This window comes from Limanda limanda, chromosome 6 (genome assembly GCF_963576545.1).
Source record: "Limanda limanda chromosome 6, fLimLim1.1, whole genome shotgun sequence".
Lineage (NCBI taxonomy): Eukaryota > Metazoa > Chordata > Actinopteri > Pleuronectiformes > Pleuronectidae > Limanda > Limanda limanda.
The window spans coordinates 26,779,090-26,793,105 of NC_083641.1; the positions used below are offsets into that span (position 1 = coordinate 26,779,090).

Below are 14,016 nucleotides of genomic sequence, written 5' to 3' on the forward strand. Positions count from 1 at the left end.
CACAATGCAGAATATATGTGTGTTTTTAATGTAAAACTAGAAGAGCCCATGGAGAGTGCATACTTCCTTAATATTTTCTAAATTCAAGTTATATGTGAGGTTGTTATATGGTTGTATGTGCTTTATATTTATTAACAGTCATAAAGTTTATGGTTAAACTCTAAAATATCAAGCCTCACTCTCCTTTCTCAATATGGTTTGAGAACGACATCTTAGGAATCATTGCTGAATTACTATTTTACATACATATATATATATATCAGCCGATATGTTGGTATCGGAAACTTTTTACTCCCTTATATCGATATTGGCATCGGTCCCCAAAAATCCAGATAGATCCTTTCCTCACAACCACCTTAATCACTTATTATCACATTAATTGACTTCTTCTCCTTCGCTCTCATCTTGAACTCGTGCTCCCGTCCATCTCTATTTTCAAGGAAGTAAGAAGTAAGAACTTAATCAGTGACTTTTACGGAGCTGACGCACACTTCTCTGTTCCTGTTGACTGATCCTGTTGATTCCACAGAGGGCAGGGCGCACGGTGACAGCTGCTGATATCATCGCAGGGTCCGAGTCCTGTGAGTGTGAATAAGTTGATAAGGAGCCACACCTCGGGATGTTTGTCCTCCTTCCCCCCTGGACGTGTTCCCAAATGAGCCTGAACTATGAATCACGGGGGTGTTGAACTGAAACGTTTCTATTTCGCAAATTGAGATTACTGGACAGGTAAAGCTTCTAGTCATGTAATGCAACGATGGTTAAGGATTGGAGTATAATGTAAACATTCTTTCCATTATGAAACCTCCACCGACAGCTTCCTCCTGGTTGTAGTCACGTCTGCTGCTTGTAATCCCTTCATGTTGGCGGATCAGGTTTCTCCCACTTGAGAAAGCACAAATCAAAGCAGCGCACTGGAACCTGATATCGAGCTTTGACTGATTGCCAACAGCAAACACTAGATAACAACTGCATCCAAGTTCATTTGTGTTTTATTAATATTTTATGATGCTTTTAAAGATCTTTTGATATTCGTCAGTGGCTCTAAAACTCAATGGTTAAGTGGTCAAATATTTAACAGATTGAACCATCAAGTGCACTTAACTTCTGTTATTTGTATTTTTTTTTTTAAGATCTCAATGTGATTGCGCTAAATGTCATTACAGCCGGCTTCCTCTGGAAAGCCCTTGAAACACAATAGCCTGGTTGTCCACCAGCAGATCTCAGTTTAATTGAATCCACCACCTCCTCTACTGAAGGTGTCTCCGGTTCATCGTGTACCACATGATACCAGCAGGTTCCCCCAGTGCAGCCGGGCGTGGGTGCTGGAGTGTGTCAGTGATAGACGGGAGGTTAAAAGAAAGGTGGGTGAATAGAGGAGGTGGAGAGGAGGTCACAGAGAAAGACGAGCACATGCTCTCTCTCTCTCTCTCACGCACACACATAGAGAAACACGCAGAGCACAAACAGCTGGTCTCCAAACACCCCCATCCATCACCCTCTGCAGTGCGACTGTGTTTGACGTCTGCTTTGGAAACCAACGCACAACCAGACCCGCCTGTGAGAGAGCGACAATGAGACAGAGAGAGAGAGATGAAATGAAGAAGGAGAGTGAGAGTGAATGAATCAGTTTGCTTCCGGTGAGAAGGAAATGGAGCCGAGCTCTCATTTCCTCTCCCTCGGTTTCACCCTGTGACGTTAATTGAGGAGGAAGTTAAAGGGAGAGAAGTCGGACTCAGATCCTTTTCCGTGTCCAGATGCAACAGCAGCAAAACAATGTTAAAGGATTGTGTGACAAAGTCAGTTGAGGTCATTTACTCCAAATATGACTCATGTAAAAGTACAGGATTATTATTATAACATTACTGTGTGTATTTTCTCTGGGTATTCCAGCTTCCTCCTACAATAGAAAGACATGCAGATTGTGAGTGTGAATGGTTGTTTGAGTAATACGCCCCAATATCAGCCATGAATCTCAATCTGCAGAGCGAGGATAGCTGTCACCTAAATGGAAAAAGAATCAAATGTTACCTCTTAAAGATGTATTGGAGTGGAAGCAGTAGAATAAGAAGGAATTTAGTGTTTAGTCTTTAGTCTTTAAAGTGTCAGAAAGGATTTTAGACCGCAAGGTGACACCTTTAGGTTTTTGTGTCCAAAGTCAAATATCTTCTGTTTAAAAAAAACAGAACAACATTTTCTTATTTGAGAAGCTGGAATCAAATGATGTATAGCATTTCCACCAAAATAATTAACAAATTCTGGATTAAATTCAATTTATATACCTTTATTATCATTCCATGATCATATTAAACCTAAATATGACCATGCGATGACAATAGAGACAATTTCATTATTTAATCAAAGATAACCTTGGATTTATGGTGGATTTACATTCATCCCAATTTAAGAGCACCTCTAATAAAAGACCCTACTGTACATTTTACAATTATTAGTCAGAATTTTTGAGTAATTTTATGTTATCCATGAAACTTAATAATGAACTATTTCAAAACTAATGATGACATGAGAAACTGTATCTTAATACAGTACTTGAATAAATATATTTATAATATAATATATATAGTTACTCTCCTCCTGAGTAACTAAAATAGCAGGGAAGGGTGGGGGGGGCAGAGGGTGGGAGGGGGGTCACTGTGTCTCCTGGGCGGAGATGAGAAGCAGCTGCTGAGTCCTCTGCTATTTCCAGCTCTCTCCTCTTCCTCTCCTGCCCTCTCATTTTCCAAAACACGGCCTTGTCCTCCGCCCGGCTCACGTGAAGTCCTCCGGCAGCGCCCCCCCCCCCCCCCTCAGGCCGGGGTCCCGTGAAGACCCCTGGCCACGCCCCCCCTCAGGCCGGGGTCACGGTGGAACCACTGAACCAGCAGCTACAGGACGGATCCCAGCCTTGTCCTGAAACCTCCAGACCCTCATTTGTGTGTTTCCAATCCGCTCATTCCTCGGCCACACTGATCTCAGCCTGGACTTTGCCCTAAACCTTCCAACCCCCCCCCCCCCCTTCCTTCCTTTTGCTTTGTCTGCCTGACTCTCTTTCTGCTGGCGCTGTTTCTACCTGATGGACCTCCTCACACTTCCAGCCCATCAGCAGTCGCTGTCTTTTCTAATCTGTCTTGTGACCCCCGGCACCATATGCTCACACACGCATTGGTTTTCAACACGAAGCAGGGAAAATTCAAGATGCCTTTCAAATGTTTTTAATTCTGCCGATCTGGCTCCTCGTCAGCGACTCTCCATGAATAAAACATATCGAATTGAATTCATCAAGCAAATGATATCACTGACTCACAGGGAAAGTCTGGCCCACGTGTATGAAAGCTGATTTTCCTCCTGTACTGTTTTGACAGCAGATTGACGGACGTGCAGAGAATGGAGGAATTCAGCTGCACGTCCAAGTGTCAGATACTGAAGTGAAATTACAGTGAAATTGAAAAGACCAGGGAGCTATGAATTATTGAATCAGGCCCCATTCATCTCATCTGCTACTCATTTTTTAGTTCCAGTTGGTGATTTATTGTTTTGGACCCAGGCAGGGTTGTAGACCAGCGATCAGGCACGGGAGGGATTTGTGTGTGTGTATGTGTATGTGTGTGTGACTAACAGGCATATTGGTCCGTGTGATTTGCTTTTACAGTGGGCGAGTTCGTGAGTGACGTGCTCCTGGTTCCAGAGAAGTGCAAGTTCTTCCACAAGGAGCGGATGGACATGTGCATCAGCCACCAGCAGTGGCACGGCGTGGCCAAAGAGGTGAGGCAGGAAGGACTCCACAGGAAACCGTGGGAGGCTGAATCTCCGAGATACCAGAGCAATGGGAAAATAACACTCCTCTGGCAGGAAAAAGAAAGCATCAGCTAAAATTTAGGAAAATCAAATAACTAAATGTTGATTCCCTTCTGCCCTTCATCCCACTTTCCCTCTCTGCTCCCTCCTCTTCCCTCCCTGACATCTTTCCACCTGTCTCTGTGAGTCTCCCAGGGCCTCTGATCACAGGCCGACTGGGAACACTCACATTTCAGCTCCTAATCAGATTAGTGTTGTGCCTGTAATGCTACTAATTCCCCCGGGCAGCAACAGAGCCGGCCCCTGGGGGCCACTCTCACCATGACAGTGAGAGCAGCAGCCCATTGAGCCCGTCAAGCCTCTTCCGGAGTCTTACACCTCTCTCACACCAAAACTAGTACATTTTAAACCCACTAGAAAAGGCACTTGACACATTTCCCGTGGCCGGAAGGAGTGTTTGCCTTTCAATGTCTCTCCCCCAGAGATTCATGTACACACGGTCAACTGAGGCGCTCTCTCACCTCGTTGTCTTGCCAAATTATCGCGTTCAGGCGGGTGTCACGCTTCCATTACTGCTGATCTGAGCTGGAGCTGATTTAAATCCTGTGAGTCTTTCGACCCAGGAGTGAATGTCGATTGAATCCATTCCCGTTGCAAACAAAAAGCCAGTTTAAAACTTTACTCTTCCACAACATTTATAACAAATGCATCTACAGCCGGAAGATGGTACAAAACGCACATTTGACCTATAGTTGACAATGAAATTTGTTAGATTTGAGTAGTAATAAATCTTCCCAGTGAGAAGAAGATTCATGAACAATATTTGTTCTTCACCAACTCTCTCTGTGACGTCCCTAAGCAACAGAGCGACTAATCCTCAACTCCTCCTGCTGAGTTTCTCAGCGGCGGCGATTTAGACCGAAGCTGCAGCGGTGTTGAAAAATAGCACGTCAGTTAAAGAACTGCCAGACTTTTTTGGAAGTGTGACCCATTAATCACTCCAGTCAGCATGTGACACAAGAACGAGCTATAAAAAATCAGTGTGTGTGTGTGTGTTCAGCCGCCGGACAGATCTGTTTACATGTCGGGTCACAGCTCTGCCTTGTCCCCTAGATATGGGAAATGAGTGAAAAACGTCTAAAAACACATCACATCTCACAATGCTAAAGAAAGTGAACAAGCCCCTTTGCCCAAATCCATATCGAGAGTTCTTCTTTGTCTCATCCTTCCATCAACGTTTCATGAAAATCCCTTGTGTAGTTTTTGCGTAATTCTGCAAACTGACAAACAAACATGGACGGATGTACTGAGGCGTCGCAGTCACCTGAGCCCGACTGGGTACACACTCGTTTTGTAGGCTTGAAAGCAGAAGATAGATAGATAGATAGATAGATAGATGGATAGATAGATAGATAGATAGATAGATAGATAGATAGATAGATAGATAGATAGATAGATAGATAGATAGATAGATAGATAGATAGATAGATAGATAGATGGATGGATAGATAGATGGATAGATAGATAGATAGATAGATAGATAGATAGATAGATAGATAGATAGATAGATAGATAGATAGATAGATAGATAGATAGATAGATAGATAGATAGATAGATAGATAGATAGATAGATAGATAGATAGATAGATAGATAGATAGATAGATAGATAGATAGATGGATACTTTATTAATATAGAAATTTAGGTCATCCAGTAGCTTATACACTTATACACCTCACCAACATACATACATAAATCACATATACATAGGGAGAACATATTACAGATACAGGAATGGGTCTGACCCTAATATTTATTCTGCTGTAAATAGTGTTTCCTTGAGGAAGAAAACACCACAACTTGTTGATTCCTGAAGTAATAAATGATGGAGAAACTATTGGTTTGAAACATCTAGGGTATTATTCCTAGAAAGGATGAATTGATTAAACTTCACATGCTCCTCCATCCGGCTCCATGAACTGTTGATGAATAAATAACGCTCATGTCAGTGAAGCCCAGTCCATGTGCCCGGTGGATTTCACCTGTATCTCTCTCCCTCTCCCACATTCGAAAAGTGTAAAATATTGAAAGATGATATTGAATCTTTCATTAAACTCATTTTTTTTTTTACTTATTCTTCCATCAAATTTCTAATATGTTTACATTTCACTGGACATTTGAGAAATGTGCCTTTATTTCATTAAAGGTCATGGTTTCATTGGTTTGAATTATTGTTCCACTGGATTGGACATGTATCGTATATATTAACTATCACCATGAAATAATTTAAACTTCTGTTATGGTTTAACCCAAAAGTAAAAAAATACGTAAATATATATTGAATAAAATACAATTATTTGATACTGTTGAAGCCTGGAGAAAAGTCTGTATTTGAGAGTTACCAGTTTGTCTACAGACAAAATATTCGAAAAAATTGTCAAATACGGAAATATGATATTGAACTTTACTTATTCTTTCATAAAGTATCTACTATGTTTACCTTTCACTGGACATTTGAGAAATTTGCCTTTATTTTACTAAAGGTCATAACTATTACTCATTTTTAAGTAAAGTATGGTTTTAAAAAAAGTAGTAGAGTAAAAAAATCTATGACCAGTCCTGCTACACTTATTCCATGTTCTCCATTTATGACACACATATACATTTTAAGTTACTTGACAGAAATCCATTAAGATTAATTTTCCTTTCCCTTCGTTTTCCTCCTGTTGTTCATTAATATGCATGCTAACTTCAAACAGAGTTTTCTGTCATCTTTGTTTGCCCGTCAGTGTTTACAGCTTCCACTGTGTGTGTGTGTGTGTGTGTGTTCGGTGGATTTCACCTGTATCTCTCTCTCTCTCTCTCCCTCTTCCCCCCCGTCAGGCCTGTGCCAAGAGCACCATGATGCTGCACAGCTACGGCATGCTGCTGCCCTGTGGCATCGACAAGTTCCACGGCACCGAGTACGTGTGCTGCCCCTCCTCTCGCATGGTGGAGTCCGCCCCGGCCCCCCTGCCCTCTCAGGAGGAGGACGAGGACGAAGAGGAGGATGAGGTAGAGGACGAGGAGATCGACGTGATCACCGAGGCCGACCTGGAAGAGGAGGACGCCGTGGAGGACAGGTGGGCAGCTGTGAAAGAGTGGAAAGGGTCTGTGTGGGGGGGGTGTGGTCATGGTGGTGATGGCGTGTGTCTTTGAGATATTGCAAGTTTAATACCCGCTCTGTGGCGAAGGGCAGGTACCAGCAGCCATCTGGATGAGATACAGCACTGTGACATTGACCTATGGCAGCTGCTCTGCCTCGTTTGATAAATCATTCCTCTTCCTGGCGTCCACCCCTTCACTCATTACTCTCCGCCTCCTCTCCTCCTCTCTTCTCCTCCTCAGTGAGACGGCACCCGAGGAGCAGCCCACACAGAGGGAGGAGCCGCTGGACGAGGAGGACGAGGAGGAGGACGAGGACGCGGAGGAAGAGGAGGAGGAGTACCACTACGTCTACGAGGACGAGGAGGTGGAGAAGGAAGAGGAGGAGGAGAGGAAAAGCAAAATGTCAGAGAGCCAAGATGAGGACAAGACTCTGCAGGAAGTGAAAGGTTTGTAATGAGCTGTTTTAAATTATAATATACAATCCTCTCTCTCTCCCCCCTGCCCTCACCCCTCTCACCCCTTCCTTATTGGCACTTTGCCTACCACTTAAATATGATCAAACCCTTTCAACTCTTAAACTATAGTCACTTACCTTCACATCTCAGCCAGACTGTAATAAGATGAGTGTGTGCATTAACATTTAGCCTCTTCCTGATCTCACAGCCGACACTTTGATGTTCTGTTCTTCATCAGGGAGCAAGGACGCGTCCCGCTTCCTTGTTTGTAGCCAAACTGACGCTAACTCCTTCTCATCACATTCCCAAAGCAGTTGCTCCCACATGTTTCATCCTGATCGTAGACGTAGTGGTAGTTAGAGTGGAATGTCAGTGCTGCCCCTAGTGGCCCGATGATCTAACGCGCTGTCCCCTGGCAGCGGTGTGCGCCCTGGAGGGCGAGACGGGCCCCTGCCGCGCCTCCATGCCGCGCTGGCACTTCGACATGAGCCAGAGGAAGTGCGTGCGCTTCATATACGGCGGCTGCGCCGGCAACCGCAACAATTTCGACTCAGAGGAGTACTGCATGGCCGTGTGCAAGCGCCTGAGTAAGTGTCACGTGACCGAGGCCGCTCTGACAACACCCCCCCCTCCCCCCTCTCTCTCTCTGTTTGTCTCTTTCCTGCCGACCCTGAAACCTCTAGTAGACGATAGGTAGATGATAGAGGTTCGGTCTGTTGCTGACTCGTGAACAGATCACATGACGTCACCATCACCACAACATTCACCACTGAGCTCACTCCACTACATCATTATCTATTATTTTATTATCCCACTGAAATGCTGTTATTGGTTATTTTTATTATTGTAACGTTTTTATTATTTTCCTTATTAATTGTTTAACCTACATCTAAAACTTAAATCTCAATTATTAATCAAAATTACCTATAGCCAAATATGAAAAACCCATTTATATTCAGTAACAATGACAGTAACAGATTACAATCCAAATATATGATATAAATAAATGTCTTATACAATTTAACAAATTGATTGCTCATTATTGAGCATTAGTTTGAATTAACGTTCCACTGGATTGGACCTGTATCGTATATATTAACTATCACCATGAAATAATTTAAACTTATGTTATGGTTTAACCCAAAAGTAAAAAAATACGTAAATATATATTGAATAAAATACAATGATACTGTTGAAGCCTGGAGAAAACTCTGTATTTGAGAGTTTCTTTGGTACCAACCAGTTTGTCTACAGACAAAATATTCTAAAAAATTGTCAAATACGGAAATATGATATTGAACTTTACTTATTCTTTCATAAAATATCTACTATGTTAACATTTCACTGGACATTTGAGAAATTTGCCTTTATTTCATTAAAGGTCATAACTATAACTCATTTTTTAGTAAAGTATGGTTTTAACAAAAGTAGTAGAATAAAAAATCTATGACCAGTCCTACTACACTTATTCTAAGATCTCCATTTATGACACACATATACATTTTAAGTTACTTGACAGAAATCCATTAAGATTAATTTTCTGTTTCCTTCGTTTTCCTCCTGTTGTTCATTAATATGCATGCTAACTTCAAACAGAGTTGTCTGTCATCTTTGTTTGCCCGTCAGTGTTTACCTCTTCCACTGTGTGCGTGTGTGTGTGTGTCACCAGTGTGTGTGTGTGTGTGTGTCTGCTCACACTGCACTACCACTGCCATAGCTAGAATCCCACCAGCACATGTCAACAAGCGCCGCTCTTCCATCAGCTCAGACTCAGTTCATGGCAATAACCAATTGGATTTTTGATTTTGATTTTACTTCAAAAAATGAAAATGATTTTCGGGACTGAAGCAGTAAAGGATATAGAGTTTAGAGGAGGATATATATATCTTTATCCGTTGATCCTTCCGTGCAGCCGTCCTGTTTTTGATGGGGGGGGGGGGTGAAGCGATGAGGTCTCTATCCGTTCGCCAGCCTGGAGCATTTGTTGTTTTTGCGAGTTTCAGCGACACAGCGAGCGAGTCCTGCGTGACTCTGTAGCAAGGAAACCAGAACTGAGCCCTGTGGCTCCGCCTCAGCCGTCAAACACGGAGATATTTCCATTAGTGTTGGAAACGCGGCCTGTCAGCAGAAAGCCGACGGGAAGATGAGAAGAATTCAAAAGGAAAGACTGTCAGATTCCCTTAGATTCACCCGAGTTCAGGAGGTTGGAAGAACGCCAATGAGAGGAGTGCTTCTGTGAGGATTTCTGTCCAACTTCAATCTGCATTCCGCTTCCTCCTGCTCCTCTCTCTGAGCCCTGTCTGTCTGTCTGTCTGTCTGTCTGTCTGTCTGTCTGTCTCACTGTGGTGAGTGGCCTGGACGAGCCCGTCTGTCTCTCTCTGTGCTCGTCACTCCGCCTGGTTTGTCAGTCTGCAGCCGCGCCCACTCACCGTCTGCCTCTGAATCCGCAGCCGTGTCCCCGACTCCTCAGCCCACCGATGATGTGGACATCTACTTCGAGACGCCGGCCGATGACAAGGAGCACAGCCGCTTCCAGAGGGCCAAGGAGCAGCTGGAGATCAGGCACCGCAATCGCATGGAGAGGGTGAGTGAGCCAGTCGAATCAGGTCGCTACTTACCTGATTGAAGAGGCAATGAGTGAGACCCCTGCTGCAAATTGATTACATGAGCGTCAAACCCAGAGAATCAAAGAGGACTGGGCTTAGTTTCTGGAACAAAGACATTTCACCGAAAGCTACAGCAAAAAGGCTTTTGTTCCGGAAACTACAAATCAATGCTCATTCACTAAAAAGCAAAGCAACTGTTCACTTTTCATTAAGGGCTCTCAAGCCTCTTTCAGGGTTCCTACGGTCATGAAGAACCTGGAAAAGTCATGGAAATGTTCAATGTTTATTTCCAGGCTTGGAAAAATGCTTGAAAAAAATGAAATCCCAAATGTTTTGGAAAAGTCATGGAAATTTGTTATATTCATATTTTCATGTGGTTCATTTACGCTGAGTTTTAAACAATTCATATGCTTTTAAAAGAAATACGCTCAAAATATATACGCAAGCACACTCTCTCATATTAATTGAAAAGTTCGGTGGGGAAGCAGGTGGGATAAAGCACTATGCCAGGGAAGTGTAGATTTAACCATAGTTGGCTGCAAATGGAAAAGTACATGCCATGCATTACAACAGACAAGGACCTCAATTAAACTATTGTCTCATTCATTTGTGTAATTCAAGGTATACTGTATGCTTTGAAATTCTCATTGTTAGCTTAAAGGGACTCTTACCTTTGTTGCATTTTTACACTTTTTTTGGATAAGGTTAAATTGGTATTAATAAGGTAATGACACTCTAAAATGCAAGACAGACCCACCAGGAGTTAAAACAAACAATTATATCACTCTAATAATATTTAGTGAAAACGTCAACCAATAAAATTCTTCGGACCGAAGGACCTTATTGGCCGACAGACCTGTCTGTTTGCTGCATGGACATGCAGGTTTTCCGTCTGCTTCTTGTGGCGCATTCGGGCCCGTCATCATATGTGAATGTAAATGTATATAACTTACCGGTGCTTCTGAATCCGAATCCATTGCTTTGGTAAACAAAAACTCACGTGCGTGCGCGGAGGCAGTAGATTGTAAGTCTGCTTGTAAATAAAGTTTCTTCAAAAAAACACCGCGGATGGGAACGAGGGGGTGGGGCATTGGAGGAAGGCGGGATGATTTGAATGTGCTGTAATTCTCAAATGCAACAAAGGTAAGAGTCCCTGTAAATACTAAATTTTGTCACTTTTTCATGTATACACCGAGATCTCACAAAATGTTTGGTCATGGAAATTTGGTTTAAAGTCATGGAAAAGTCCTGGAAATCCATCGGTCAAAATGTGTATGAACCCTGCTCTTTGCATCATTCTGTCTCCCTCTCTCTCTCTGTCTCACTCACTCCAGGTACGGAAGGAATGGGAAGAGGCCGATCGCCAGGCTAAGAACCTGCCCAAGGCTGAGAGACAGACACTGATCCAGGTGAGACACTGATCCGTCCCCTGGGAGTCCCCCCCCCAGTCCTTTGTCCCGGTGTCTGGGTGTGAGATGTGACGGCTTCCAGTCACTGGATCCCTCACTCCCTACATTAAATATCTCTCTTCCCCCGGCTGCTCTATCTTTATCGCTCTGAGGCTAAATCAGGGCAAAGCCTGAATGGGGAGAGACTTCTAAATGAGTCCCCAGCCCCCCCGACGAGCCTCCGAGGCGACAGGAACTGAAACCGAGACCTGTTCTCCTCTGTTTGGTTAAGGAGGCGCTGAAGGAACTCTGTTGTCTCACACTGTTCAAAGTGCATGTACATATTTATGTGTGCGTTTTGGTTTTGTTTGCAGCACTTCCAAGCCATGGTGGAGTCCCTGGAGGAGGAGGCAGCCAGTGAGAAGCAGCAGCTGGTGGAGACTCACCTGGCCCGGGTGGAGGCCATGCTGAACGACCGGCGCCGTCTGGCCCTGGAGAACTACCTGGCCGCGCTGCAGGCCGACCCCCCCCGGGTAAACACCACGCGGCAGTGCATCCTCTATCCTCTATCCTCACCTCCCTCCGTCTGTCTGTTGTGCTCTCTCTCTCTCTCTCTCCTCAGTCCGTGTGCAAACACATTAACACACACTCACACGTGTCTGTCACGCCTCACACTACTTACGGCCTGTGGCTTATCTCATATCCTGTAAAAAGACCCTCTGCCAGCTCGCAGTTCATCAGGAGGTGATTACTGCAGCCAGGAAAACACACAAACCACAATCCTGCATGAGCACAGAGTCAATCACATTTGAACCCTCAGATATAATAACCCCTGGGACATGTTTCTCTTTCATATAATTCCATAAAATTATCTTTCGATCCTAAAGCCTGAACACCGTTTGCTTCTATGATGCAAAGTGTTGGTCCTGAGTGTTGGTCTCCTACTTTTGGATTTGCTCCCCAGAGGGAGTAACTTTCATACATATATTAAGAATGTATGTTGCCTCTGTTATATCTCCAGCTCTTATGTGTTGAGTGCATCTTCTGTAGTATGATGGTATTTTAATGAGGTGCTGCAGAAGATGACGAGGCTGAGATCACTTCTGTGTTACCCCTCGACTTTAGAAATGAAAAATGTCACGACAAATAGTGTCTGAACATTCTCCAGACTTTGCCTTTTCATATTTAAAGATCCGCAGCAGGAGATTGTCCCAGTCAGACGTGTTCTCCACAATAGGATCATTTCCAGAGCCTTCAGGCGATGGATGGCGTCTGAGCATAGCACCAGCACACAGGGCACTACATGTATTCAGCTGCAGATATCACATATTCTGTTTACACTGCATTGGAACCGCTGTCGGCCCTTATCACTAAATACAATCATACTAAAAGTCTGTATCCCCCCACTCCCTTTAGCCCCACCGCATCCTGCAGGCCCTGAGACGCTACGTCCGTGCGGAGAACAAAGATCGTCAGCACACGATCCGACACTACCAGCACGTCCTGGCTGTGGATCCGGAGAAGGCTGCTCAGATGAAGTCACAGGTCAGTGTTATCAACCTATCAAAAATCAATCCATGACTCGTATTCATCTCAGAGAGATATAAGTAGGGTTGCAAAGGGGCGGAAACTTTCCGGAAACTTTCCATGGGAAGTTAAGCTCGGGAATTTGGGGAATTTTTAAAAAATAAATAAATAAGCAATAGGCCTGCTGTAGTGTGCAGGACGAGTCAGGTAAGATTTGATGATATTACTGGGGAAAATATATTAGCATGCTGATTGAGGATTGTTCATCTGTTCATCTAGACTATTTCCATACATTTATCCATCAATTGTAAAATATGTTTACAGACGATTCCAATTGTTTGACTAACTATTTATATCTCTGGCATTGCATTAGTGTTTTTTTACAAACTTTTTTCTCATCTTATTCTACAGAACAATGCCACGTGCACTCTCTCATGTGTGGAGACATTTCACCCCATCCAATGTAGAAGGAAAGGCTGTGTACATTTGCAAATACTGTGCAAATGTTAAGAATGACACAACGATGCAGAAGCATATAGTCAAGTGCCAAAAGTTTCCTCAGGGCTCAAATCAGCCTATGACAAAACAAAATGTTTATATTTATGTCTGTATATGACAAGGTAAATACAGTTAGTATAAATTACCCACAACATTTCCAGTTTTTTCCCCTTAATTCTCGTTAATTCTCGTTAATTCCCGTTAATTCCCATGGAAAGTTTCCAAGTTTGAATATTCCCGGAATTTTGCAACCCTAGATATAAGAAAGCATAAAGCATCAAATCGTCCCATTTGAGAAACTGGAACCAGCAAATACTTTAGCATTTTGGTTGGAAACACTTATCTTAGATTTGAACAGTTAATCGTGAACCGACTGCGTCGTCCTTCACGTTCTGTGCATTTCATTTTTTGGGGTTAATTGGCGTCCTCCTCTCCCAGCCTAGTTATGACAATAAAGATGTTCTGTATGAGAGGCATCGAATCTGAAACCTCATGCTGAGCCACTCCACTCCTCCTGCTCCTGCTCTGACAGGGGGAGGATAATGATGTCTCAGCCGCTCCGCTCCTGTTTTCTAAGTGCGTAGGAGGTGGAGAGAGAGA

General features: G+C 43.5%; 1 protein-coding gene across 3 annotated transcripts in view; it reads left to right on the forward strand.

The window, feature by feature from the left end:
• The window catches only part of aplp2 (amyloid beta (A4) precursor-like protein 2), a 59,876-nt gene that overhangs the window by 32,345 nt on the left and 13,515 nt on the right, over positions 1-14,016 (forward strand). For 2 of the 3 annotated variants that reach the window (XM_061072788.1, XM_061072787.1), the window contains exons 4-11: positions 3,650-3,762; positions 6,679-6,917; positions 7,183-7,388; positions 7,817-7,984; positions 9,848-9,981; positions 11,338-11,412; positions 11,766-11,924; positions 12,808-12,936. In XM_061072788.1, the coding sequence (XP_060928771.1) occupies positions 3,650-3,762; positions 6,679-6,917; positions 7,183-7,388; positions 7,817-7,984; positions 9,848-9,981; positions 11,338-11,412; positions 11,766-11,924; positions 12,808-12,936 (1,223 nt within the window). The remainder of the gene's footprint in view (positions 1-3,649; positions 3,763-6,678; positions 6,918-7,182; positions 7,389-7,816; positions 7,985-9,847; positions 9,982-11,337; positions 11,413-11,765; positions 11,925-12,807; positions 12,937-14,016) is intronic. The other variant, XM_061072789.1, reaches the window with a different exon arrangement.